The 26,659-nt window shown below is 55.0% G+C and overlaps 8 protein-coding genes across 8 annotated transcripts; 4 read left to right on the top strand and 4 right to left on the bottom strand.

The window, feature by feature from the left end:
- Positions 1-693: 693 nt before the first annotated feature.
- Positions 694-3,812, top strand: BKA78DRAFT_338391 (uncharacterized protein; the record flags this gene model as incomplete). The annotated part of the gene is made up of 5 exons (XM_066890264.1): positions 694-717; positions 960-1,021; positions 1,075-1,926; positions 2,005-3,333; positions 3,454-3,812. The coding sequence occupies 5 exons, from the start codon at positions 694-696 to the stop codon at positions 3,599-3,601; spliced, it is 2,415 nt and encodes an 804-aa protein (XP_066740438.1). The 3' UTR covers positions 3,602-3,812.
- A 291-nt stretch (positions 3,813-4,103) lies between these two features.
- Positions 4,104-5,862, bottom strand: BKA78DRAFT_298832 (aspartyl-tRNA synthetase-like protein; the record flags this gene model as incomplete). The annotated part of the gene is made up of 3 exons (XM_066886977.1): positions 4,104-4,515; positions 4,566-5,719; positions 5,782-5,862. The coding sequence occupies 3 exons, from the start codon at positions 5,860-5,862 to the stop codon at positions 4,104-4,106; spliced, it is 1,647 nt and encodes a 548-aa protein (XP_066740437.1).
- A 283-nt stretch (positions 5,863-6,145) lies between these two features.
- BKA78DRAFT_323341 (raptor N-terminal caspase like domain-containing protein) lies at positions 6,146-11,072 on the bottom strand. Its single transcript, XM_066889196.1, has 3 exons — positions 7,212-11,072; positions 6,823-7,160; positions 6,146-6,772 (listed from the first exon to the last, which is right to left on the bottom strand). Exons 1-3 carry the CDS (start codon positions 10,968-10,970, stop codon positions 6,547-6,549), a joined length of 4,323 nt encoding a protein of 1,440 aa, XP_066740436.1. The 5' UTR covers positions 10,971-11,072; the 3' UTR covers positions 6,146-6,546.
- A 1,225-nt stretch (positions 11,073-12,297) lies between these two features.
- On the top strand, positions 12,298-17,013 carry BKA78DRAFT_29788 (uncharacterized protein). The gene is made up of 3 exons (XM_066886826.1): positions 12,298-12,889; positions 12,947-13,229; positions 13,279-17,013. The coding sequence occupies exons 1-3, from the start codon at positions 12,427-12,429 to the stop codon at positions 16,916-16,918; spliced, it is 4,386 nt and encodes a 1,461-aa protein (XP_066740435.1). The 5' UTR covers positions 12,298-12,426; the 3' UTR covers positions 16,919-17,013.
- A 765-nt stretch (positions 17,014-17,778) lies between these two features.
- Positions 17,779-18,360, top strand: BKA78DRAFT_323336 (uncharacterized protein). Its single transcript, XM_066889195.1, has one exon. The coding sequence runs from the start codon at positions 17,817-17,819 to the stop codon at positions 18,207-18,209; it is 393 nt and encodes a 130-aa protein (XP_066740434.1). The 5' UTR covers positions 17,779-17,816; the 3' UTR covers positions 18,210-18,360.
- A 1,038-nt stretch (positions 18,361-19,398) lies between these two features.
- On the bottom strand, positions 19,399-21,110 carry BKA78DRAFT_360638 (cellobiohydrolase I; the record flags this gene model as incomplete). Its single annotated transcript, XM_066892421.1, has 3 exons — positions 19,399-19,818; positions 19,869-20,551; positions 20,601-21,110. The coding sequence occupies 3 exons, from the start codon at positions 21,105-21,107 to the stop codon at positions 19,620-19,622; spliced, it is 1,389 nt and encodes a 462-aa protein (XP_066740433.1). The 3' UTR covers positions 19,399-19,619.
- A 1,982-nt stretch (positions 21,111-23,092) lies between these two features.
- Positions 23,093-25,455, top strand: BKA78DRAFT_360634 (WD40-repeat-containing domain protein). The gene is made up of 3 exons (XM_066892420.1): positions 23,093-23,920; positions 23,972-24,175; positions 24,228-25,455. Exons 1-3 carry the CDS (start codon positions 23,426-23,428, stop codon positions 25,263-25,265), a joined length of 1,737 nt encoding a protein of 578 aa, XP_066740432.1. The 5' UTR covers positions 23,093-23,425; the 3' UTR covers positions 25,266-25,455.
- A 270-nt stretch (positions 25,456-25,725) lies between these two features.
- Positions 25,726-26,135, bottom strand: BKA78DRAFT_256774 (translocation complex subunit Sss1; the record flags this gene model as incomplete). Its single annotated transcript, XM_066885122.1, has 4 exons — positions 25,726-25,766; positions 25,824-25,910; positions 25,998-26,008; positions 26,062-26,135. The coding sequence occupies 4 exons, from the start codon at positions 26,133-26,135 to the stop codon at positions 25,726-25,728; spliced, it is 213 nt and encodes a 70-aa protein (XP_066740431.1).
- Between the last annotated feature and the right edge of the window lie 524 nt (positions 26,136-26,659).

Here is a 26,659-nt window from a genome sequence, read left to right as displayed (position 1 = left end):
TGCTCGAAACCATCATCTGCATTGTCGTGGAGTTTGCAGCACATTCCGCGTGCTATTTAATATGTACAGCTGTAAAGACATATAGACATGAGGTGATTACTTTTGTAAATTCTTTCCCCGAGGCAAACTGCGTGTTTTCCTGGAAGCCGTTTCCTGCGGTGGCTGATGCTCGGCGGCTGGGCGTGAACTATGGCTCGTCCCGGCTGGCTTCCGGTACAAAGGGAAGTACCAGCAAATTTGGCAGTTGCTTTCGCAGTGCATGAGCTGAGCTGTGTGATGTCACTGGCAATATGATCGTACTCGTGTTCAATTGAACATTACCCGAGCTCCGACTCTGTACTTGAGACGCTATCATTTATCCAGCTTTTGTTAATTGTTTAATCCACATTCAGATTCATAATATTTACTGGAAAATTCATTTTATGTGAATAGATTCTCCATCTTCCACAATCAACCACAATTACGGAGCTTTGCATCAAAACTCTGCACAATTCCCCATTGCGCACGAAGTGTTTTGATCCAGCCATGTAGTACCAGGCCGGCCGTGAAGCTACTTACCGCATTGGGCAGCCGGCGATATGATAAGACTACCTCCGATAAGAGCTCGGGCGGCATTGTTCCTGCGCGGTAGCTCTGCAGCACGCCCCCGCTACCATTACAGACCACTCCGCTTCATTCGTTGCTACTATCGCTATGGATAATGAAGTAACAAATGTTGTGCGACATCCTCTCCATGCCGACCGGCGCTGACCAAGCCACAGTTCAAAACCTTGCCCGACGAGCTTGTCCATGCCATCTTCGAGTACTTGGACTACGGCGAGCTTGCGCGAGTGGCGGTGACGTGCTCGTGGGGCTACGAGCGCGCAACACCTCTTCTTTGGAAAGACTTGGAGCTCAAGGACAAATGGACGCTGCACCCAAAGGAAGAAAGAGCGCAAATTGCCGCTCATCGCTGCAAGGACAACCGCTGCGACGAGCACGATGATACTCCCATAATCAAGAAGCTGCTCGTGCTCGCAAGGCGGGTGCTCCTACATGGCGCTCTCAATGCAATTAGTTACTAACGAGTTGTAGTAAGCCGGCGATTGCGTCTCTTGTCCAAACCGTCCTCCACCGCTGCCACCTCCCTCCTCCGAGCATATACCATGACCTGCCCAAGTTCTCGTTCAAGTCGATGGTCCTGTCGCCAGATTCCAGGACGCGCAACCTCTTGATCCTGGCCATATGGAATATGCAGAACGTCCACACCTTGCGCATAGTATATGGCCACTATAATCTAACACATACGTTGATCTGGGGCTTTTTGCACCCAGACCGTCCAAGGCAAATACCCTTGAGGCGACTATGGTTGGAGAGTTGCTCTCTGGCTTTGCCGTCGCCAAAACGCATGGGCGACTCGTATTGGCCAGACTTGACTGGAATCGAGAGTCTTCGCATCAGGAGACTAACCTTCTTGAACGACAAGACCCGCGCTCTCCTGTACCGTGGCATAGCGCCCTCGCGCGGCAAAGCATGCTCAACACTTCAGGATGGTGTTGGCGGAGAGTACAGAACATACACATCACCAGTCTTGAAAAACGGGGACGTGTCCCTGGAGACGATGGAAGATGCCTGGTTCTACGACTCTATCGCATACAGGGAGCTGCCACAGGCGCACAAGGTGCTTAAGGATGGCGAGACGTTATTGAATGGAACCGGAATGCTCACAGGTCAGGAGCCTGCGCCTCCGGTTACGTTTCTGCGATATTTGCTATGGGACACGACGCCGACGCTGACCTCGTTGAATCTGGACATGTTGCTCACCTTTAGTTGCTACCAAGAGCGTGATGAGTCGGATGTGCATGACCTGCTCAATACGTTGAGTACGCTCCGCTTCCCACATCTGCGCGCGTTCCAAATGCGCAATGCAAATACGCCATGGTCCAGGTATGTGTGGTGGTTTTGGCCTCTAACCCCGAAGACACCGGCATGGTAAAGCATCTCGTCGAGGCTAATTTATCACAGTCTGCCAAAAGGAACGTATCTCCTCGATGCGCGCGAATTTGCGGCCGACTTCCGCACGCTATCGTCGAGTTTTCTGGATTTCATGGAGGCCCATCCCAAGTTGCAATGCTTGGCTTGGCCCATGGACAGATTCTTCAGCCAGCATAGCCAAAGCCCACAGATAGTCGAAAGACGCGAGCGGATCATGGCCAATCTAGGTCGAACACTTGTTGAACTGCGCATCGACATTTCTTGCTCCGAGGACGCAATGGAGGAGGGAATGGCACCCTTCCAAAGCGCCTTCGGATCAATAGCACGCAGACGCCGGTTCATCTCCTGGTTTGCGCCGCAGATGAAGAAGCTTGAGGTTGTGAAAATTGAAGGAGCTATACCGCGCGCCGAGAGGCGAGAGATGATACGAGCACTGTACGCATGCCCTCTGAAGAAGATTGTTATGATAGGAACATCATTCCCACTTGGGAACAACTGGATGAATGACGACCGCCTTTCGAATCCTCTGGGCGGCTTTGGGGGGATGAACGACTTTGAGGTCTGGGGTCTACACCACGAAGACGAAAAAGCATTGGCCTTGACAGCAAACAACCCTCCTCCTCCCCTAAGTCCTGGCTTCAAATTCGAGCCCGATTTCGATTGGCCGGCTCCCTGCTCCATGGCTAATGAGATGGCATCTTTCCATGCCCAAACCATCACTGAGCTCAAGTTCTGCGGCTTCACGGGCGCCCCCATTCTCTACACTCCCACGCCGCTCGCGGAGACGCTCCTCAAGCCTCTGCGCCATTTCCACGCGCTCGAACGACTCACCGTCGCCATGTGGCTCGATACCAACTTTGAAGGTCGCTACCGCGATGAGGAGGTTGTGTCGTACTGGCTCGACGCGCGGTCTCCGTACTCGACCGCGCTCGCCATTGTCCCATCATCGGACGCCACCGCCGACGACGACGACGCAGGAGACGCAAGAAGGGAAGACGACGAGGGCGTGGCAACCAATCCGGACGATCAACACAACACCAACGACGCTGACGCCGACCCCAACGTCCACCACGCCTTCCCCCCCACCCCGCCCTACCCCAACCACACGCTCGCGAGCGTGACCGTCGACCCGCTCACGGGCCCCGAACCCGTCATCGCCATCCCGGCGGCCGCCGCCTCGTCGTCGCCGTCCAAACCCTCGCTCGCCACGTGGCCCAACCGCCTCGCCGCCCTCTACCACCCGCGCTCCATCGCCGCGCAGGTGGTGCGCCAGCTCGGGCCCTCGCTCAGCAACGAGGCCAAGAGCCGCCCCGGCGGCGTGCTTGTGCGCGCGAGCTTTTGCCTCGGTGCCCAGATTGGGTGTGGCGCGGTGTGGGATGTGGATGTGAGGGTGGGCAGGGCCAGGCGGAGGAGGGCGACGAAGGGTATGAGGGGTGCGGATGATGGGGCAGAGACAGCGGCGAATGGAGAGGAAGGGAGTGGTGGGTATGGCAACGAAGAGAAGAACACGGCGCAAGCCAAGCAAGACGAAGAAGGCGTTGATGTTTTGTTAGACTTTGAAGGGCCGCGGGAGGAGGCGGAGCCGGCGAGGTGGTGGGGCAAGATGAGGGAGAGGCGCTGGTTTTGATTCCGTTTCATCATCGCAGCAGACGGTGTTGCTTTCGTTGGGTTGGCCTGAGTGATGCTGCATTATTCATTCTTGAGCATTGGATGATAGATACCTATAGATCACTGATCAGCCCGAGTTGTGGGGGCAAATAAAGTCGATTACGGACCACCGCTGGCTTTTTTTTTATTCGACGCATTCGCCTAGAAATATGGTTGAATTGTTTTGGAGCGTCATGTCAGAACAGTTGATTGAAGAAGTGTTTTTTTTTTTTTTTTTTTGTCTTTTTTGTCAGGACGCTGTGAAAACGTGGAAAGAAAAGGCACCAGGTCATCCAATGGTCTTTGTCCTCGTGTCTTCATTTAATTTTTCCTCTTTTTTGATATACGCATCTAGGTGGGCAGACAGACGGCAGGGTAGCAGTTGGCTCAAAACACGCATACGCTATGCTGCACTCTTATTTCCAATTCTCCCGTCCTCCATCGAAGCAAGCGCGCCCCCTTCATCCCAGGCCTCGTTCGCCTTACGGCATGACCCTCGACGGGTCCCTGGGGAACAAGCTCGCCAGCCTGACGTTGCCGACGCCGGCCCAAAAGCTGACGATGCGCTCGAGGCCGAAGCCGCCGCCGGCGTGGGGCGGGCAGCCGTAGCGGAAGGCGTCGACGTAGTCCTTGAGGCCGGGGCCGTCGGGGTTGACGGGCGGGTCCATGGCGGTGCAGCGCTTGACGAGGAGCTCCGGGTCGTGGACGCGCTGCGCGCCCGACATGATTTCCTGCCCGCGCATGAACATGTCGTAGCTGTTGGACAGGTTGGCGTCGTGCGGCGACGGCATCGTGTAGAAGGGGCGCACCGCCAGCGGGAATTGGTCCAGCACGTAGAAGTCGGAGCCGTACTTTTCCAGGACGAGCTTGCCTAGGAGCTTTTCTTGCGGTGTGCTGTAGGGAGCTTGTTAGTAGTGTTCGTGTTGAGAAAATTGAATGCGTACCTCAGGTCCTCGTAGTCGCCAAGCTCCTCGCCGGCCTCCCGCAGCATCTTGACACCCTCCTTGAAGGGGATGATGGGCACCTTGCCGTCGGCCGGCAGCTTAAAGTCCTCAATTGTGTTCTTGCCGCCGCTGGCCCACTCGCGGATAATGTCCGTCTCCTTGCTGTACCTCTCGCGCAGGCCCTTGAAGATGAAGAGCAGCATCTCAACAATCAGGTCGACAACCTCGTGGTAGTCCTCCTCAAACGCCATCTCCATATCGAGACCGGTGAACTCGGTCAAGTGGCGCGCCGTGTTGCTGTTCTCGGCGCGGAAGACGGGGCCGATTTCAAAGACGCGCTCGAAGCCGGCAGACACGAGCATCTGCTTGTACAGCTGCGGCGACTGCGCCAGGTACGCCTTGCGGTCGAAGTAGGTGCACTCAAACACGTTGGATCCACCTTCCGAGGCGGCGCCCAAGAGCTTCGGCGTCTGGATCATGGTGAAGCCCTTGCTCTGCATAAACTCCGAGTACAGCTGGCAAATGCCGCTCTTGATGGTGAAAATGGCCCTGTTGTGCGTCGCGCGGAGGTCGAGAACGCGGTTGTCCAATCTCGTGGCCAGCGCAACACGCGGCCTCTCGTCGTCCTTTTGCGGCTCCTCGGCGGCGCCCTCCTCGGGCAGCGGCCTCTCGGCATCCTCGACCTGCAGCGGCAGCTGAGGAATGGCCTTGGAAATGATGAAAAGCTTCTGGATGTGGATCTCGAGGTTCTTGATCGTCGCACTCTTGATGGGCTCCTTGACGTCCTTGACCAGACCATGCACCAGCACGATGCTCTGCGCGCTGACGCTACCCGCAAACTTGACCATCTGCTTGCTCAACTTCTCGCTGGCCGCAACCACGGCCTGGATTGTCTCCTCGCCCTGGCGCAGGTTCAGGAAGGCGAGCTTGGCGGACTGGGAGCGCGCATTGATGACGGTGCAGCGGAAGACGGCAGGTTCCTCTTGTGCCTTGAGCTCGGAGAACTGGATGCGCTTGTCGCCGGAGGGCGTGTAGGGCGTCGAGCCAATCATGGGCAGCTCGCCGTAGTTGTCCTTGGATACATCGGGCTCGTTGGCTTGGTTCTTGGTGCGCTCGGCCAGCTCACGCTCCTTTGCGGCAGCCTTCTTTGCGGCCTAGATGAGGGTGTGTTAGCAATTGATTGGAAGTACCATGCTGTCATCTGGGTTCTGCCAACCTTCTCCGCCTCCTTCTGGGCCTTCTTCAACGCGTTCTTGGAGGGCGCAGCGCCTTCTGCGGGAGGAGCTTGGTCGGCCATTGCGTGGACTTATGGGTATGAGGGTGAGCTCAAGAGACGGGAGAACGGGTTCTAAAGAGATGAGGACCCAAGACAGGAAGTGGCTCGACCTGGGGTGGAGTGGTGGCTGTTGTTGTTATGAGTCGAAAATTCAGGTCGGCGGGGTTGACGTCGTTCCTGGTGGGGTGAGTCTTCCCCGGCCAACAAAGTGGTTGCCGCTTCGTTCTGCATCCTCATATCCACGATGGGACTCGACTTCTCCACATTCGCTCGAAGCCACCGCATAGGAGCCACCCACCGCGTCTCAAGTCTGATCACCGAATTTTGCTAGTCGATCGATCGCAATAAATTGGTTTAGGGAATCCATCGGTCATATGAAATACAGTCCCTAGAGAGATTTTCCAGCCGTGCCCTCAAGGGAAACCAAGCCATGTAAAGTTCCCACTCCACCATGCCTTCCTCCCTATCATGATTCCATTAAGAGGTACCCAACCTAGAGACGCCATCGCTATGATATATCGCCGATGCAACATGCAACCAACCCTGAAGGGACTCCACCTCGAAACTCAAAATAACCGCCGACCCAGAGCAAGAAGTCAAAAGGTCATGTCTGTCTGTACTAGTAATATCAATGGTAGAAGTTGAACAAGAATTGAGGCCCGCAAGTGGGGCTCTTTAGGAAAATCAACCGTCTTGGCCGATGGTCTAGAAGTCGGGGTCGACTAGTTTGATCTGATCATTGCACTCGTAGATGTTGATGTGCGAGTCGGAAAGGGCAGATCCAGCAACCATCATCCTGTGTGGATGGAAAGCCGTCGTGGAGATGGGCGTGAACCTCTTCTGATGCAAGAAGCCCGAATATGGCTCAAAGCTCGAGAGCTGCTTGCCGGTATTCAGATTGAAAAGCTTGACAACATGGCGCTCAGAACCACTACGACGCAATCAGCACAGTGCATCAGCCGGAAAGAAGGGATTACTTACGCAGCAAAGACAGGCGCGTGCTCGTGAACGCTCAAGCTCCTGAGGGTGTCCTTGGTGGCCTTGATCGTTTTGAAGCTGCGATCCATGCGCATGTCCCACAACTTGACCTCGCCGTCGCGGCAGGCGCTCACCAGTTCTCGCTGACCACCTCGTTGAAGGTGGATGTTGGTGATCCACTGCTTGTGCTCTTTCCACACCTTGACCATCTCTCGCTTCTTTTCCATGCGCTGGTCGTAAATACGAACTGCACCATCTCCAAAGCCTGCAGCAAAGACTTGGCCTTCGACTTGGTCAGACGTGAGAGAGGTGATGCATGAGCCAGACCTAGCATTGATATCCTAGTCACAAAGTTAGCGCCAGATTGTGATTCGCCAGATGATTTTGCTTACCCTTGTACACGTCTCGCTGCCAGCATTCCATACGCGGATGATGCGCACGTCGCCAGCTACCAGGATGTGACCCCGACCCTGTTGCCAATCAAAGACGAGGCCAGCATATCTGTTGCTGGGGACCAAATCGGTCAGTGCCCTGAAGGATGTGACAAGCTCAACTTTTCTGGAACTCTCGTAATCGCGGAAGATTTTGATCACTCCATCAGAAGAGCCCGTCATGAGCAGAGCTTGGTCATCCTCGTTGATGAACTTGACCTCGGTGATTTTGGATCCCACGGGATTGCCGTTCGAGAAGCGGTTGAGACGGGTGTGGCGTTCCCAATCCCAGATGCAGACAGTGTCGCTGTCATCAGTGACCACAAGGTGTTCCTCGAACTGGTGGAAAGACATCTTCATGGGCTGAGAGCCGTTGTTGAAGAATCCTTTGGCTTTGTCCCAACGGTTGCTGCCAGCAATGTCCTTGAGCGGCTGAGTCTCCGCAATGATTCGGTCATTGCGGTTACGTCTCCACAGGCGCATGTTGTATTCCCGACTACCAGGCTCGTCGGCCTCGAGTGTCTTCATTTGGGGCTCACGGAAATACTCGGTGGACCACTCGAAGAAGCGGCTCTTGAGAGGAATGACCGGCTTCTGGTTGAGGCTGCGAGGCTTGAAACCGCGGGAGACTGGCACCTTGTCCGCAGATCCCGACTGCGTCGTGTTACGGACAGGGTCTCTCTCATCCGGAGGGCGATTCCACTCTGCCGGAATCCGCCCACGGGCACTGCTCGCGCTGGACTTGACCGGGCTCTTGAGAGACGCAGGCGGCGAGTCTTGGCTGTAACCAGAGCCAAATGCAAGATTCTTGAGTGAAGCAGCAACACTGGCAGTTCGGCGCATGCCAGCAGACAGGAATCCGCCATCGTGTTTTGTGGGGGTCGTTGGTGTTGACGGTTGCGTAGACTGAGGAACAGAGTGCAACTGGTCGGCGTAGGAGCTCCGCGAGGCCTTGTTCTTCGCCTCCCCACTAATTTGAGCGATCTCGTCAAGGACCGGCTGTGCATGAGGCGCCAGAGGAGACTCGAGGAGCGCGCTCACGACGTGGTCAACAATGATGCACGCGTTCTTGGCAACCTCGGGGTGGGGGTCGACAGAGAGAATCAACACTTCTTTCCACATGGCCGAGAAGACAGTATTTTGGGTCAGGCTTGGAGAAGCTTCATCCCCTTCTTGAGCGTTCGCGCGCAAGGCTGTCGAGCTGAGATCGCCGTTGGTTTGTTCGGAACGCTCGTGGCCTTTTCGAAGAGTGTCTCGCTCTTCTACTAGCTGTTTGAACGCAGCCACGATAAACTTGTTCTCGTAACGAGCAACAAACGTTGAGAAGAATACCAACAGCTCCTTTCGAACCATGCTGTTGCCGTCATGTGCCATGTAGAGGAGATTGCCGGCGATGGATTCCTCGATTTGAGCGACCTGAGCGGTGACGTCAGGGATGCCCAAAAAGGTGGTCAGAGCATGAAGCATGGCAGCCCTGACTTCAGCTACTGGATCCGTCCGGAGAAAGAGCAACCGCTGATGTGCTGAGCATTGGATGCCGGTCCATTTGGCATCGGGATAATCGACCCATAGCATACTCAAGCAGAGACATGACCATTGGCGCAAAAGTGGGTTGTGAATGTCAGCAAGGTGACCGAGGCAGCTCTCAAAGACATCCGGGCTCAGAGATACAACTTGGCCTTGGTGGAAATCCTTGCAGAACATGGCCACAATGAAGGCGCACATGGCACGATGCTCACTTTGATTGCTGATTATGGGCATGCCGGAGTTGGGGTTGAGAATGCTGATGAAGTAAGTGTATCCGTTGTCTTTAAGCAAGTCAGTCTGGCAGGATTGGTCGACAGCCAAGATTCTTGCCCAGATGAAGACCATAACAGGCTTCAGCTCCATAGCTTGAGACTGCAATAGCTTCAAGACGTAGGGGAAGATGCCTATGCTCAGCGCTAGATTCACTGCCCAAGGGCCGAGGTCGAGAAATTTACTGAGCAGAATGAGGGCGCGCAGGCGATGTACTTGACTGAGAAGAACCTGCAGCACGATTGGCAGTTGTTCCGGGACTCTTTGCTCCATTGCGCCACCTTGGTCCAGATAGACTTCGAAAGCAGTAAGCTGTTCTGCAAAGAAGTTGGAGTGCTGGTACTCGTATTGTATTTCACCGCGCTCTGCCCTAATCAGATTAGGAAGCTGAGCCAGGATCATCTCAACGGCGAGGTCCCAGCTCTTCCACAAGGGATGGTCGTGAGTTTCAGGGATCTCGGGGTAGCACTGTGGGTGGCAGTGATAGACTCGCATTATCCGTTGGGCCAAGAGGAAGTTGCGGAAAAGAGCGGCCACCATGAGGTCCTGACGGAAGAGCTTCTTGAACAGCGGCTTGGAGAGCGAATTCCAGGCTATCGTGTCGGTAATTGCTGTGAAAATCCAGTTAAGCTCGCCAATGGGCGTTCTACGCTCCGAAACACGGCCAGGGATGTTTGCGGCATCCTGAAGTGTAATACCCGAGGGCAACGGGTTTTGTAATATGAAGAAACGGACAGCCATTTCGATCGGGGTGGTGAGACACGAGGTGAAAACATCGGCGGGGAGATCTGGATTGGTGGGGAGGGTTTCCTTTTCTCTACAGGCCGCGAGGTGGATGCAGTCGCTAAAGTCCATAACCTCAGCATTCGGCTCTCGTCTGAGAACTTCGGCATTCTCCTGCTCGTGCTTCTCAGCAAACTTGTTGAAATTTTGAATGATGAGGCCAGCGTCGGAGCAGTCGTAGACGAAGAGACTGGGCGCGCCAATCCACGACTGCAACTCGTACAGCGAGATGGGAATATACTGGGTGTAATTCCTGTTGAAGACCCAGATTTCTCCCGATGACGTCGGCCTTGGGACGCCGTGTCCATTGTAGTGGAAAAGCACGCGCTCATTGCGCGCATTCTTGCGAAGGGTCGAGCAATATCTCCGCGTCTCGTCGACGGTGGGATCCAGGCAGAGCTTGTACCTCGTGCGCATACTAAGCTGCTCATATTGGGTCTGAAGCGCTTTGCCAATATTGTTCATGGGTGTGTGACCCGAGGTACCAGTCGAGATGGTGGGATCTATCCAACACTCGAGTTTCGCGCACGGATTTGTCTTGATGACATCTGGGGGATCGACGCCAATGTTCAAGCACAGCGCAAGAACTGCCGAGACGGTCTTGAGCCTGTCCTTCATGCGCCATTCCTGCAGGGGATATTTCTCGCTGTCATCCTTTGGGTTGCCGTTGGTCTCGTGCTTCTTGTCGGTGAAGTACATGAAGAAGGTCGAGCTCAGAAAGTTTTGGTATTCCTCCGAAGTGAGCTGCGTCTCCCAGCCATGGCGAATGGTCCATTCGGCGTCGCTGGACCTGTCCTCTTGATCATTGTTCTGCTCTTCCCAGCGCGGACCAAAGTCGCTCTTTGCGCGCAGCAGTCCGGGGCGGGCATTGTCCGGGGCATCTGCGCTGTCGAGGCGGCTTCTGTCGGCCAGAGTAGAGCTCCGGCGGCCGCGCATTGCGGAAGCGGATGAAGGGCGCGGGCTTGGGGTCGAGTCTTCGCGATCATGGTACATTGGGACAAGGCTGTTGGCGCGACGAGGGTCGGGGTGTTGGTTGGAGGGGGTGGTGGTGGCGTCGTGGTCGGTCATGGGTAGTGGGAGGTGAGGGAGGTTGGCCCTTGAAGGCTGGTGGATGGCGGAGGTTGAGTTGAGAACCCTCATGACGGAGTGAGCAAGTCCATTTGCAAAGGGAGTGGGATGAAAGGGACGGGAGGGAAGGAGGGGCCGAGTGGAGGGGGATATAGACCGTCGCAAATGGCACCGGTGAAGGGTTGAAGATGTTGCACAGTCGACAACCCAAGAGCTTCTTGACCGGTTATGTCAGCCTGGTGAGATGCGGGCCAAGGGCCGGCACCACGGCTGCTCTCACCCACTCGATTGCGATGCATCTGGGGAGCAGAGCAGGGATGCCGCCCAGATGACAGCCGCCGCTGCTGCAGGGCTGTTCATCTTTTTTGTTTTCTAATGGAGTGGATGCTGACGGGATGGATGCGACCGGACAACCTGAGGCACATACAACAAGCACATTTTCCTACGGCGCATGGCGTCTCTGGGTGTTTCCAGTGTCCAGTGGCACAGCGACAGTCAGCATGTGGTTGGCCATTTTTTGGGTTCCGTAAGAACTGGATGCCCGCTGTCACAAGAGCTCTAGGGGTCTGCGCGCACACCGGAGTACCTGGGTGGTAGTCTGGGGAAGCACAGAAGACACACAGACTGCTGGTAATTATCTCCATAGCAGCACGCACAAACCAGACGTCTGCGCACATGTAGGCACTCTTTTGGCCTCTATATACCACAAAAAACAGGTGCGCTAAGCCAGGCCATCTTTTTGTGGCAGAAGTGGCAGCGGTTGTCGCAGCCTCACCCCTTCCCGTGTTAAGTTGGAGACCAGAACCCGCACCTGCGCTGTCTCCGTACTGTACACCTTCTCTTCACTCTCCTCTCCTCTCTCCTCACTCCCGTACTGTCCTGTCCCCTTTCAGCGCGACTCTGTAAACACCAACATTCCTCAGTCCTCACCTCCCTCCAGCCTCAATATCCTCTCTCCCCCCTCCCCGCCACGCGACTTGGGCCGCCCTGCCCTGTGCTGCGACCCTCGACTACCGCACAGACCCTGCAACCCGTCTCCCGTCCAGTCGCTCACGACATCTGGTCCATGATCCCCGGCCGCTACAAACAACCGACAACACCTCCTCGAGAGCCCTGCGCGCGCGACTGGATGAGCGCCTAGCCAGTCCTCCGCCGGCTCCTTTCGCTCGCTCACATCCCCCCTCGATCCGGCGCAATCGTCCGCCATGTCCTTCCTTTTCAAGTCCAAGAAGCAACAGCCGTCGGCCCTCCCTGCTGCCTCCCGGGCCATCACTTCGTCCGACGGTCCGCAGTCCTCATCATCTAGTCCCGCCGCCGCCAATGGCAACAAGCCCCCGAGAGACGACGGCAGTCCAAAGACGGGCTCGTCCTCCCAGACGCCAACTCCTGGCACCAGCGTCAATAACTCCCTGAGCTCGCTGGGTGGACCTGCCGACACTCAAAGCCCGGAGCCCAAGTCGACGCCGCGCGAGAGGTCCGATTCGGAGCTTCAGGTAATGAATATCCCCACACCGTCGTCGTTGCGAACATGTCTTCCAACTCTCTTTGCTGCTGGTCGCTGGGTGCGGCTTCGCGAGATTCTTCAATGCTGACCAGCCGCCGCCAGAACGGACGTCCTGTCCAACCACATCCGCCGCGCGGCGCGTCCGAATCGCCTTACCCGTGGTCACAACGTCGCCTGAATTTCACGACCGGCGCAAATCCCTTTCCACGATATGGCGCCGCCGTCAACGCTGGCGCCTCCAAGGATGGCACAATATATGTCATGGGAGGCTTGGTGAATGGCACTACTGTCAAGGGCGATCTTTGGATTGTGGAATCTGGTGGTGGAAACATGGCTTGTTTTCCCGCTTCGACCACTTCAGAAGGGCCAGGTCCAAGAGTCGGCCACGCAAGCTTGCTTGTTGGCAATGCCTTCATTGTGTTTGGTGGTGACACCAAGCTTGACGAAGGAGACCTTCTCGACGATACCCTTTATCTTCTCAACACCTGTATGCCCTGTTAACCCCTTTCGCGCTTTGCCTACGTTGCTGACATGGATATAACAGCAACCAAGCAGTGGTCGCGCGCTTTGCCGGCGGGACCTAGACCTTCTGGTCGCTACGGCCACACACTGAATATTCTTGGGTCCAAACTCTTTGTATTTGGTGGTCAGGTTGAAGGAACCTTCTTCAATGACTTGGCCTGTTTCGATCTGAATGCGCTTCAGTCGCCAAGTAACCGATGGGAGGTTCTTGTCAAAAACAGCACTGAGGGTGGCCCTCCAGCTGGTCAAGTCCCACCAGCCCGGACGAATCATTCAATGGTGCAATGGAACGACAAGCTCTACCTGTAAGTCTCGCGCTTGATACATCAGGGCAAGGATTGACAGTGCTGCTAGATTTGGCGGTACCGACGGGATCAACTGGTTCAGCGACGTGTGGTGTTTTGATCCAAAAACAAACAGTTGGTCCGAACTTGATTGTATAGGTTATATCCCACTTGCACGCGAAGGCCACGCCGCCGCGATTGTTAACGACACCATGTATATTTTCGGAGGCCGAACTAGAGAAGGAACCGATCTGGGAGACTTGGCCGCATTCCGAATAACCTCTCGTCGTTGGTACATGTTCCAGAACATGGGCCCATCTCCATCTCCCCGCTCCGGACACAGCATGACCGCCTATGGCCAGCGCGTTATCGTCTTGGCAGGCGAACCCAGTTCTTCCGCACCGGATCGTAACGAGCTCAGCATTGCGTACATTCTGGATACGTCAAAAATTCGTTACCCCTCGAGCGAAAACCAAGCAGCCGCGGGTGACAGGGGGCCTATGCGAAAGCTAAGCGGCGGAGGGGCACAGAGTGGAATCCCGCAAGCCCGCGGAGGTGGACGGGAAAGCATGATGGGAGGACCCCCAAGGCCAAGCGAAGGGCCTCCTGGCGCAGCCATCGGCCCTGCGAATTCAAGGTTGCCTCGAGCATCAGGACCGCCTCCACAACAACAGCCGCCGCAACCTAGACCCAACGGCAACGGCCCTCCCCCAAGGCCCGGAAGCAAAACACCGACCAAAGCAGAGCGTGGCTACGGTTCGCTTTCGGAAGCCCAGAAATCTGCTGTAATGGACCGAGACACCATGTCCCCTGTTCGCAGAGACAGTCCATCCACAGATGCGAACATGCAAGCTGCACGCGGATTGCGGGAACAAAGTCCCAACATCAGGAGCCCACCTGGCCAGCAGGTTCGAAGTATGGCTCACCAGCACAAATCTTCTTCTGATTCGATGCGAAACCCTCCCTCTCGCAGCGAATCGCGCTCAAACAAACACAAGCCATCCGTCGACAGTATTGCGCAGTCCTCCCCTCGCACATCAGCCGCCGGCGATAGCAGTGCCACCCCAACTGCCAGCCGCGAATTGGATCAAACAGCACAAATCGACAGTGGCGTTGGTTCTTCGCCAGCGATCAAGCAGCAGAATGATGAAATCGTCAAAGAATTGGAGGCGGCTAGAAACCGCAACGCATGGCTTGCATCTGAACTTGCTCTTGCCCGCAAAGCTGGCTACCAAGCAAATGCTTCACCGAGCCAATTCTTGGACGAGCGCGCGGCCGAGGCCTTCGGAGATGACGATCGCCCATTAGTCGAGGCTCTCATCAAGATGAGAGCTGAATTGGCAAAGATCCAAGGTTCCATTGACGCACAGGCCGTGGAGGCCGCGAACAAGATTGCTCAAATCGAGAAGCAAAGAGACGCCGCAATCAGCGAAGCGGTCTATGCCAAGACTAAACTTGCCGCCCATGGTGGAAGTCAGGCCGGCACCCCTCAGCCTGACAGCGCGAGGGGTAACATGACCCCTGATATTGACCGAATGAATGAACTGAACAGGAGGCTTGCGTCATCGTTGAATGCCCAGAGCGAACTTTCGTCGAGAGTCGACAGCCTCCTGGTCGAGCTTGAGGCCGAGAAGAGGGCTCGCAAGTTGGCTGAAGAGACTGCCGAAACCGCCAACAAGCGGGCTGGCGAGCTCGACTCATTCCGCCAGCGAAGCGTCATGGAGGTCGAGTCTCTGAAGGCTGCCTTGCACGAAGCCGAAAAGATGGCCAGGGAGGAATCTGCAAACGCTGCTGAAGCGAGTGCCAATGCGCGGATGCTTTCTGTCGACAAGAACGAGCTGGCCGAGAAACTTGCCAGGTCCTCGGAGGACATTAGCAACCATGCCAATGTCTTGCAGACCCTGCGTGAAGCTGTCAATGCCTCTTCTGAGAGGGCTACTCATCTTGAAGAGAAGCTTGAAGAAGAACGGACGCAGCGTGCTGAGTATGAGCAACAACTCGCGCGTTTGCGCTCGGAGCACGAAGAGCGCAGCCGGGACTTGGAAAGCTCTACCAGACGACTTCGTGATGCCGAGGAAATGGCTGCAAAACATGCTGCTGAAGCTGCTACCCACCGCCAAGCTGTCCTGTCTGGATTGTCCCAAATTGCTGACCGAAACGGCGAAGGCGACAGTGCTACAAATGAGCGAATCAAGATTCTTCAAGAGCAAGCCGAGGCCGCCAATGCCATGGTCCGGAAAAATCAGGAGGCCGCCGACACTGCATCGGAGAAGTTGCGCCGCGCAGAGGAGCGGATCGCGGGCTTGGAGACCTTTCAAGAGCAGGCCAGCCGAGAAGGACTCTCGGTGCGCAAGCAGCTCCAAAACGCCATGCGCGAAATGCAGCAGTTGCAGGCCGAGAAGGCCGAACTGCAGCAGCAATTTGAAAGGCAGCTCTTGGAGACCAATGCCCATGAAGTGCAGCTCAAGACTCTCAAGAATCTCTTGGATGAGCGAGGAATCGGAACGACTGCCGAATCCCATCGGCGCTCGCGAGCCCTTGACAGCCCCATCTCGAGGTTCAGCACCCCAGAGCTCAACCGTGTCCGAGAATTGGAGCAACAACTCGAAGCTAGCCTCAAGGCGCACGATGAAATCCGGTCCAATTTTGAGAGCCGGGAAGCCGAGATCAGCAAAGAGTGGGAAGAGAAGATTACGGCCCTCCACAACGACCACCAGGCTGCGGTCAAGTATCTCCGCGGTACCGAAAAGATGCTTGCCAAGATGAAGCAAGAATTGGATAAGTACAAGGCTCAAAACGCGGAGCTCGAAGAGAACTTGAAGTCGCAAAGAAATGGCACCTCCGAGGGCGAATCATCCGAGCCCATGCGCCAAGAGATGGAGAAGCTGCAGACGAAGCTCAAAGAAGACGTGTCTAATCTTGAAAGCCAGATATCGTCTCTTCAGTCTGATCTGGCTACGGCACGTAGCGAACAAGAGACTGCTACGCAAAACGCCCAGCAACTCGAGGTTACCATGGCTCAAAAAGCCGTTGAGATTGATACTCTCCGCCACGAACGGGCCATGCTCGAGGAACGAGCCCGCGAAGCCGAGCAACGCGTTCAGATGTTCCTTGATCAATTCGAGACGAGTGTCGACAGCTACCGCCGCCAGTCATCAATGGCCATGCAGCCTCACGGTGACGAAGGCAACAACCACGGTCACCGCAAGAACAATAGCACTGGCGAGAGCGTATATAGCCAGACGACAGACGTCACCCAGCGTACTCCAACCCCCGACGCGGCGGCTGCCAATTCTGCCAACTCCGCCAATTCGGCAGCTCAACGGAGCTCGATGGCTTTGGACAGTCTTGCCACAGAGCTTGAATCGTTGCGCAGCAACTGGGAGAGCACGAACCGCGCGTACCGTCTCAGCGAACGCTTTGACTTTGACCGCACGCCAACCAGCGCAGCTGGCGATCTCAGCGAGAGCCTTTCGCAATGGCAGAGCCGCATCAACTTTGACGATGACGACGACGACAACCAATACGGGCAAGCCCTGGGCAGCCCCAAGTTGGCTCAGCAGAGCAAAAGCCCGACGCACGCGCGGCAAAGCAGCGGAAACAGCATCAAGGCGCAAACCGTTACGGCGCCATCGACGACGATGAACGTGAACGGCGAACAGGTTGGTTCCCCCAAGGGCCCGGGTCCGGGCGGCGCGGCCATGATCTGATTTCTCAAAAAGTGACGGAAGGAGTCAAGTCATGAAGAATTATAGGACATTTCCATTTTCTTTCTTTTCTAGGTCCGGAGGATCACGAACCTTTTCTCTCTTCGATCAAGCAACAGCAGGAAACGAAAGTAGCGACACGACGCGGAGCGGAGCGTGACGAGGATCGCTCTGCAATGAAGTGCCACGGATATGATTTCAGGTCTCATTCTCTACGGTATGGAACGCGATGACGCGCGAAGAAAAAAACGTCTTCAAACCGCTCTACCCACCCCTGTCCGAGTAGATTTGCCTTCCTCTCCCCCCCAATTTCTCTCTAATCTCTCTCTCCTTCGGACAAGACCGACTGGATGACGGGGCCTGGTTTGGTCAAGGGCAGCACTGGAAAGGGAGAAAAATGGCCTCCGCATTTGTTGCGTTCTTCTTCTCAATGTCTTATTGCCAAATGATGGAAAAGGGCTTTGGCGTTTTCTTCCTCTTCTGATTTTTCAAAAATCCTTACTTCCCACTGGAGCATCGGCGGGAGGGGGGTCCCTTACACTTTTTTCAACCTTTTAACTGTTTAGTAGCCAGTCAACCGCTGGGTCTTTTTTTTATTTTCCTTTGGCTTGTTCGTTTCCCCCCGACGCTGCCTGCTGTTTCGTCCAGTTCAGAGCCTGTCGTCGAGCTTTATACGCACCCTATGTAGTAGTTTGCTGTCATGCTTTCTTCTTTTTTTGTTGCGTAGTTTTTTCCGGTTTTTTTAGTTTTTGGACTCCATAGTTTTGGCGGTTTAGATACCTTTTCTCTACTACCTACCTACCTACGCTACCTACTTACTCACTTACTTACCTACTTTGAACGACTTTGGTCCCTCTTTTACGCATGTGCCTCCTGGTCGGTGTATGCGTGTTGTTTCAAAATGTTTAGATGGGGAATCCGTGTGGTCTTTGCTGCTTTTGTCTCCCTCGATGCTTGCGCTGCCGGGTTCGGAGGCGCAGTGTTGTTGGCATGTTGGCAGGACGACGCAACCACCCGCTTGCTTGGTCGGTCTCCTGGAATGCCACCAGGTCCGAGACGCCGCCGTCGAGGACGTCTAAGGCTGTCGGAGCGAGCTTGCTTGCTTGTTTGCTACGCAAGTCGTCGACGCAGCTGGACCCGTGCGTGCATTCGCTGGACTAGTAGTAGTAGCCAACAGGCAGCAGGCCTCGAAACCTCTTTGGTTCTGGTGTCGGTCTTGCTCCCTCCTCCGTCTCGTCCTCGGTCGCGCTCACCATCGTCGCCGCCCATCTCGCCCGCTCGTGGCATCATCTAGACCTCGCAATCCTTTGGTCTCCATCGCATTCCTCCTTTTCCGCCCTGTTGTTCAAGTGGTGGTGCGCTTGAGGGGACACGAACGCAATGCGATGCGGCAGCCGTCTCTTCACGCCCGTCTTTGGTGCTAGACTGGCCTTTTTGGAGGAGGGATTGAGCGGGTGAGCGTTCACCGCATCGTATGACGCGTTGGAGACGGAATGAAGTGACGAAGTGACGAAGAGATGAAGCCGGATGAAGCGATGGGAAAGAAAGCGAGCAGTCGGGCGTTGGGCCGGCCAGTGGTGTTCTGATGAGATGGAGTTGGGCGTGGTTTTTGCCGGAGTGGAATGAGAGGCGTCCAGGGTCAGAAGAGGAGAGAGGTGGCGGCTTCCTCGCCCGAGGAGTGAGCTGTTGTGTCTTGGTTTATGTTGTGCTGCTGTCGTTGTTGTTGTCAAGCCTTCTCTTTCCCTCTCTTGCCATTGTTTGATTGGTCGTGCGTCTTTGTCTAGTAAGAAAGGGGAGGAGGTGTGTGTTGGTTTGGGTCGCTCCACCTGCAGGATCACCTGTCGTCTTGTACTATTAGCTGCTTGGATGATTGAGTTGGTTCTTGTTTGATCAAGCGATTGACTTTCCGGATAGTGAGATGGATGGGTGACTACAACCGCGGCGGTGGTCGTGGATGGTGGTCGGCGCGCGAGTGAACGGATGGAAGTGATTCTACTCGCCGAACGCAGTACTTGTAGGTCCCGTCTCTTGTGATTCGAAGAGCAAACTGACCGAGCTGGCTTGCTGGCTTTGGCCCTTGCGACTGCACACCTAGAGCTTTCCGTGACGTTTAGGCTGTTCTGATCCTGTCTATTTTTCCGTCTGACTCCTGCTATATCTGATCATCCAAAGGAAGAACGGCAGAATTGCCCGAAGAGGTTGCTATAGAGCGCTCATAGGGGTGGAACACGGGTGAGGACAGGCGCGTGTAGAATCATGATATATTTGCTTCCATAAAAAAACACAAGGGGCGGCCTCTGGAAATTGAAAAAGTAGCTGCAGTGTTTATCCACCTCCAGGGATTTGAGGGGGCCAGACCACTGTTAATAGAACACACGTTTGATTTCCCCCTGCTATCGCCTCTGCTAGACGTGCACTGACGTCAGCACCTCCAACGTTCTGGCATAGTGATACAGTTTCTTCGCAGGAGAAGACCGTCAAGATGGTCTAGGAAGAAATACATTGCGTGCTATCATTTTTGTACAAGTTTTGTACATACGTCCATCCGTAAATGCAGGAGTAAAAGGCATCAAACCTTCCCCACGCACACCATCCCATCATCAAAATTGACACGCAGTGTCGGAACGAAGTGAACCAAAAGTGTGTATCAACAAAACACCTCACATCTCTCGTATTGAAGCAAATGATTGGCTTCATGACAGCTTTACAACCTGTAGGTCGAGTCCAAGTCACCCGAGCGGATGTTGGAATAGACGACCTGCGCGTTGGGTTGCTGCTGCTCAACCTCCGAGGGCTTGCCTCCGTCGCGGGGGCAGGTGCCGCGCTTCACCCCCGGCTTGTCCTCTGGCGCGCCACGCGGGTAAGCGCCGTCGAGCCACTGCATGTTTTGTTCGTGGTCGTCCCTACACGTTGTGAGTGATGGCGGTCGAGTCTTCAGACACAGGAGACATACCACAGAGACAAGACTAGGACCATACCACGATCAAGGGCGTCGCCCATGCGTGGGATGCCACCCTTCTTGCCAAAGTCGTTGGGGTCGCCAAACACGCGCTTCTGGTCGGCACAGAAGCCGTCGCTGATCGAGTCGTAGGGCAGCAGATTGGGAATGTTGGCCTTGGAGTTTTCGATGACCTTGCCGTTTTGGATGTACTTGCGGCGAATCTCTTTCAGAGGCGTCCTTTCGGTGCCGTCTATCGTGAGGAATTGCGTGACGACGGTGAACTTGGAGTTGGTGTCTACAATCTTGCGCTCGCCATAGAAAGAATCGTTACCCATGCGGTAGCTGTTGAAGTCGCAACCATCCTTGTCACAAACGCCACCGAAGCGGTTCTGAGGGTTGTCGCCACACTCGAGTCCCTCGCAGCGGTACTGCCCCTTGACCTTCTCTTCGCACACGTGCGGAGTGTATGCTGCCGACACCTTGTTGGCCTCCCAAAGGTCCATCTCGTTTGCGCATGTTCCAAACCTTCCAGTGCCGGCGTTCGGGTCGCTTGGAGACGGCACCCAGTTCTCGCAGTTGGCCTCGCCACCAATCCACTTGATATCGTGCGTGCACTGAGCGTCGCCGTATCCAGTGCCGTATGCGGCGCCACACTCGTTGGTCGGGTATTTTCCTTTGCCGCCATCCTCATCCATCTGAACCTTGGTGAGTCATTTGCAGGGGAAACAGGAGGGCTCTGCTTACCTCTGTAAGATACAACGCTCCGTTGGTACCGCATCCAAGCTGAGAGACGTCCACGTCGAAAGTAAACTCCTTGTTCTTCATCTTGAACATGTTGTACTTGTCATCACTGTTTGGAGCCAGAAGATAGACACGCCCGCCCACGTTCTTCTGCTGACCCTGCGTGACAAATTTCATAGTGAGGGCATCTCCCTTGGTCGAAATACCATAAGTACTCTCATAGTCTCCGGCGCCATCGAGCCCACATTGTGAAGTGCAGGACTTGGAGTCCTTGCATTTTTGCTCGTTCCATTTGTTGCCTGTGTAGCAGTTTGATCCACTCCCGTCGTGGCACCAGCGCCAGTTCGAGTCGAGGACGATGGCAGTGTCTTGCTTGACGCAACCCTTGTCCTTGGTGCATGACAAAGTCGGAAGCTTGGGGTGGTTTTCGGGCTTCATCATGAACTTCTTCTGAGCCTGAGCCCCCGCGAGAAGCAAAGAGAGTGACGAAATGATGTGCAAAGTATGCATATTGAAAGAGTGACAAGAAGCGTGAAAAAACAAAAAAGGAATGTCTGTGGATGAAGATGGAGAGAAGGCTTGGTCTTCAGCTTAACTATATCTCTATTGAGCTCGCCCTCGGATTGCTCCCCCTGCCGGGATGCGATTCACAGCAATGTCCACACAGCTGCTGCACTTTTTCCCGGTTGGCTCCCGCATCAGGCGACGAACGCCTGGAGTCTCATCTCAACGGGAGCTCCATCCCTCCACCAGCCCCGGCTGTTGGCCGGCTGTTAACCGTGCTGCTGTGGTACATGCATCCCATGCCACAATCGCGGCCTCTTCCGTAAGCTTGAGATTATGCGGTCCTGCTAGACATGGGTACAGTGCTGGCACACCACTGTCGTGTGGCGATGGCGCTAAGATTGAGGCTCATTCTTGCTCGCACCTGCGCTGATGCTGTGGGAAAGCTGCTCTGGAAGCGTTTCAACCCTGCGCACGACGTCGAAAATCCGGGGAACAAGGGTCCAGCAGGTCGGCTTGGCGATGTAGGGCGACCAGTTGGAAGATTGCAGCCGTTCTCACTGCTGACTGTTGAAACAATCTACTTGGAATGCGAATATTGCTTGACTTCCCTAGAATGCATCAGCCACTGCCCAAATCGTAGAACATTCTTCGCAGCTTTCCATTCTCCGCAGCTGGGCATTGGGGCGATTTTGATCATCATACTTCACGCGGGAGCTGGTATGAAACCGCGTTGTGAAGCCGAATGGATCGTCAGCTTGTATCTGGACAAGAGACACTTGTACTAAGGTGTCACTGCGGGGATTCTGTACAGCCAGAATAGGTCAAGCAGAGATGCCTCGCTCCAACACGACATCGCGCGTGCGCTCGACCAACCAGAAGCCGGAATAACAGATGTGAGATATTGGAGGGTTTCGAGGTCGAACAAACAGCAGGGATCTCGAGTTGCGACTTCGTCGACGTTGAGTGACGTCGATTTTGAATTTTGAGCCTTGCAGGCTCGACGTCAGAGAGCATGCCTAAAATTCCGGGCATCTCGGCAACAATAACCACCACTCGTATCTTGAGATTGGCGAAGCAGAACGATAGATGCGGCTCAGTTGATATCGACTCACTGCTCTTACCAACGCGGGGGACATGGAGGGAGAGTGGGTCTTCGTCCATCATTCGGCTATTCTGTCCAGTAGAAGGCGAAGCCAACGAGCCTCAAGGGTAACACGATAGCGAAACTCAGCAGAGCTGGTTTTCTGACACGGGCGTTGAGAAGCAACTGGTGTCTGTTGACATCTTTCGCACACACTGCGCGAGTACGTGGTGTTGCGGCTGTGGCTGTAGTACGTTTTTGTTTCCAAGCAAACCTGATCAATGGTGAGCTTCGGGTGAGGCGGCAAAATGGTCACTCAAAGTAGGATGTATTCAACGTCGGCGGCTTCTTCAGGAATTCGATGGTGAGGATTGGCATCCAGCAGAAATTTCGTTCGCGAGACCTCGTCGGATGCAAGTCGAAAGAATCTCGAATTCGGCCTCAACGTGCTCCTTTCTTGAGCGAGAATGGCGAGGTTTCTGGTAGAAACTGAATGACTGGAGTATCAACGAGCTTGGTCCGCACCTCATCACGCCCTTGCCTTGAAGCCAGGGTTGTCAGCGTGACTGATGTGTGTGAGCGAAGGAGCAGTCGCGGCGAAGAGGGCCGGGGATAACAAACGGATACCAGGAGCTTATCGCCGCCCGCGCTGCCGTTACCTTGGGTTCGACCGTCCGCTCCGTCGCCGTCATCGATTTCACACTACCAGCACTTCTTCCCTGCCTCCCGCGTTCATGTTCACCGCAAGATTTCATGTCTTGAGGACTTCGCCGAGCGTTGCTCATTCTCATATCCACAATTCGTAGCCGTCATGCGCGACACTCCCCCGGGACTCAACGGCCGTTCCGCGACGTCCCCGCCCGATGACAACAATGCAGGCGATGTCTTGATCGAGACGGGTTGGATGGATGAGACCGACGCCGATGATAGGGACTTTCTTCCAGCTGAATCAGGAGAGGACGACGACTTGATGGACGAGGATTATGATGACGGTGACTTTCATGGTAAATACACTCCACGTCGCCACCGAATTGGTGGATGTTGCGATTGACGAACGACTCCCCAGATGCGGAGGAGAGTCTGAGCAATGCGACCATTGATTTTGAAGTACTTGCGGGAGACGACGACGGTGAAGATGAGTCTGACGAACACGGCGCACAACCAATCCGAAGTACCCAGACGAAGCTGCCTGGACATCATGATCCTCGGCTAATAGTTACCAGTTTCGAGGGAGCAGATAATGCAACTGCTGGGTCATGCGGGCCTCCGTCGTATATTCGCCGACCATACCTCAGGAAGGCGTGCGCAAGTGGATGATGATGAGGATTCCGAAACCGACAACACAGGCTACGGAGGTCTTTGTGCAAGGAGAAAGCGCAAAGGCCGCAAGGCATTTGAGAAACCACCCAGCGCAGAAGGACGTAAACTGATTGCCTCGGGGACTTTTGGCGCAAACGAGAGACCGCTTGACTCGTATACAAGAAAGAAGAAATTGGCATACAGACTGATTCACCGAGAGCTTGGGCTGGGATGCTCTGGACGCCAAAGGTTGAGGAACAACATCATTTCTCAGAGCCTGATACCATCGTCAAAGGCCGACACCATCATCCATTACGACGCACGATGCTACTCTGGGCAATTCTCCAATGATGGCAACTTTTTCTTCTCCTGTGCTCAGGACTTCAAAGTACGGATGTACGACACATCTAATCCGTACAAGTGGAAGTATTACAAGGTTTGCGCAGCACTCAGTCATTTCGACGGCTCAGATCCTAACTGCTCATAGACCGTGGACTATCCCTTCGGCCAATGGACGATTACGGATGCCTCTTTGAGTCCTGACAACAAATTTCTTGCCTACAGCTCGATACGCAACGTTGTTTGTTTGGCACCGACAGACCCCAGTGACAACTCCGATCCACATTTGCTCGACTTTTCCAGCTCAGGCTTCAGGGACCGACGAGGTTTCCACGCACATCGCTACTTCGGTGTAAGCTTTGCTGCAGAGATAAGCGCCGCTGGTTGCTAATATCAATGTTCAGATCTGGTCTTTGAGGTTCTCCGGCGACGGTAGAGAAATCGTGGCAGGCACAGGCGATCGATCCGTTTACGTCTACGACATTGAACAGCGAAAGTCGATCCTCCGTATTCCAGGTCATGACGACGATGTGAATGCCGTGTGTTACGGCGACCCGAACTCGCCGCACATTCTCTACTCGGGCTCTGACGACACGACCATCAAGGTGTGGGATCGTCGGAGCATGGGAGACGGCAAATGCGCCGGCGTTTTCCTCGGCCACACTGAGGGTATCACTTATGTTGACAGCAAAGGTGACGGGCGCTACGTTCTTAGTAACGGCAAAGATCAAACCGCCAAATTGTGGGATCTACGAAACATGATGAGCGCGCACGACGCCCACAACATTGACATCAACGCTTATACTACCGGCTTCGAGTACCGCACCAGCTCATACGATGAGACTGAGTATCGTCCTCACCCGCATGACCGCTCCCTTGTCACTTTCCGTGGGCACAGTATCCTCAAGACGCTTATTCGCTGCCACTTCTCTCCCCCTGGTAGCACGGATTCGCGATACGTCTACTCCGGCAGTTACGACGGCTCGGTCCACATATGGAACATGGACGCCACGCTGGCTGGCAAGGTTGACGTGCTCAACGCAACCCGCAACTCCAGGCCACGAAATGCAGACCTTTTGGCCGAGACCTACGACTTTATTGGCCGAAATGGAGGGCAGTGGCAGACTTGCGTTAGAGATGCGAGTTGGCATCCCAACGCTCCTGTCATTGCTGGTGAGTGCTTTGACAATCTTTTGAATGACCCTATGCTAACTCCTTTCTTCACAGCAACTTCATGGAACGGTTGGGGCACCTCGCTTGGCACTTGTACGGTGCACACTTGGAACGATGGAGTAGAAGAAGATGAAGGAGAGCCAGCCATGGGCCAACGGGTAAACGCCGAGCTGAAGCATGATCCCGTGCTTTATGGCTCAACTGAGCGGAGGCCCGCGAGCTTGTTCAGAAGGTCGAGAAGAAGGATGGCGGACGACGATGACTTGTGATTTACGCGGTTACATTTTTTGAAATTTTCGCAAGAGACGGGTTTGAATCGCTCATTCTTGGATTGGGTTTCCTTTGGCGGCTGGGATTGATAGCATTACTGGTGGATGTTTGTGGATTGGTTCGGTTCTCTCACGGCGTTGGTATCGGACTGGAGGTGCAGTGAATAAGGTGTATAGCGCCAATCGACACGATTTTAGAGCAATGGCCATACTCCCCGCAACGGATGTGCTATAGGACTGTGTCGGACTTGCATAAGTTGACTTGTAGTAGACAGATAGGTTGACCCTGGCCTGTTGTGACTTTTGAATCCATTGTATCCGAACTCCACCATGCCAATTGCGTTTAATTTCTTACAAAGTTCGCCTTCCTCCCGAGCGAAATGGTATCATCAGACCTCCCTTCTTCCCGACCACACCGGTACACGCAGCATTTTGAAGTTCCAAAAGGTCGCTGGTATGCTCATGCGCCTCCGACGAGGATGTTGTTTACAGGGATGTGTACTGCGGACGCCGTGTTAGTGTGTCGCTGAGTGTTGACGGAGGGTGGGAGAGGTCTACCTAGCTTGACGAGGTAGCCAATGGCGCCCATGACGACGAATCCAATGCCGACGGCTTGCGAAATCTTGATGAACTCGCGCTTGTCGGCTGCTTCAGCGTTAGTCCATTCCGTACGTGAAGCAGAGAAGGCGCATGCAGTTGATCAGACACGAGAATCGAAGGAGAGAGACATACGCTTGGTGCACCTGGAATCAAGTCAGTATAAGTTCTCCATGAATCGTGCCAAGGGGGAGCGCACCTGTTGATGAAAAGAGTGCCGTCCTTGATAAAGTCCTTGGGGACATCGGCAATTTCCTTGAGTTGGTCGGACATGGTGACGGCGGGGGAAGAGAGAAGAGGCGGGAGTGGGTGGGAAGGTATCGAAGATGGGGTGCGCGTGGGACCTTTTGGTGTTGAGTCTGGGGAGAGGAGGCCAGATTGCGGAAGCAGCCCGCCCGAGCGAGCCCTGCCGCCAGCTGATCGCTGCCAAGGCGCGCTAAGCTGAGCACCCGAGCTCTGGCGCCGCTCTGCCGCGTCCTCCACTCGCCTCGCCCTCCCTTCCCTCTCATCAGCCACCAACTGTCGAGGTATCGTCGTGTCCTCGGATTCGGCTCTGCCGTCTAGCTGACTCTCTGCAGAAGCTCCCCAAGCTCCCTCTCACCCCGCTTGTGCCCTCTCTCTCGACTCTCGAATCGAAGCTGCGGCGCACCAAGCTTCCCACCACGCACGGCACCTTTCTACTGACTACGGCAACGTCCGCGAAGATCGCGGTGTCAGGTGGACGGCGCGGCTCCATCAGCTCCTCTTGGTTCCTGTGGACGCATTTGAGAGGGAAAAGACGCGAGCAAAGGAAGTTG

The sequence above is a fragment of the Phyllosticta capitalensis genome (genome assembly GCF_038381095.1).
Source record: "Phyllosticta capitalensis strain CBS 128856 chromosome Unknown BKA78scaffold_10, whole genome shotgun sequence".
Taxonomy (NCBI): Eukaryota; Fungi; Ascomycota; class Dothideomycetes; order Botryosphaeriales; family Phyllostictaceae; genus Phyllosticta; species Phyllosticta capitalensis.
Note: the sequence above shows the minus strand (reverse complement) of the source record. Positions and strands in the feature narration are given on the sequence as shown.

Coding starts and splice junctions, on each gene's coding strand:
- BKA78DRAFT_360634 (XM_066892420.1), top strand. CDS start 23,426: ATGCAACTGCTGGGTCATGCGGGCCTCCGTCGTATATTCGCCGACCAT. Junction 23,921..23,971: donor ACAAGTGGAAGTATTACAAG/GTTTGCGCAGCA, acceptor AACTGCTCATAG/ACCGTGGACTATCCCTTCGG. Junction 24,176..24,227: donor ACGCACATCGCTACTTCGGT/GTAAGCTTTGCT, acceptor ATCAATGTTCAG/ATCTGGTCTTTGAGGTTCTC.
- BKA78DRAFT_29788 (XM_066886826.1), top strand. CDS start 12,427: ATGTCTTCCAACTCTCTTTGCTGCTGGTCGCTGGGTGCGGCTTCGCGA. Junction 12,890..12,946: donor CCTTTATCTTCTCAACACCT/GTATGCCCTGTT, acceptor TGGATATAACAG/CAACCAAGCAGTGGTCGCGC. Junction 13,230..13,278: donor TGGAACGACAAGCTCTACCT/GTAAGTCTCGCG, acceptor CAGTGCTGCTAG/ATTTGGCGGTACCGACGGGA.
- BKA78DRAFT_323336 (XM_066889195.1), top strand. CDS start 17,817: ATGTTTAGATGGGGAATCCGTGTGGTCTTTGCTGCTTTTGTCTCCCTC.
- BKA78DRAFT_323341 (XM_066889196.1), bottom strand. CDS start 10,970: ATGAGGGTTCTCAACTCAACCTCCGCCATCCACCAGCCTTCAAGGGCC. Junction 7,161..7,211: donor GCAGCGAGACGTGTACAAGG/GTAAGCAAAATC, acceptor CTTTGTGACTAG/GATATCAATGCTAGGTCTGG. Junction 6,773..6,822: donor CACGCGCCTGTCTTTGCTGC/GTAAGTAATCCC, acceptor ATTGCGTCGTAG/TGGTTCTGAGCGCCATGTTG.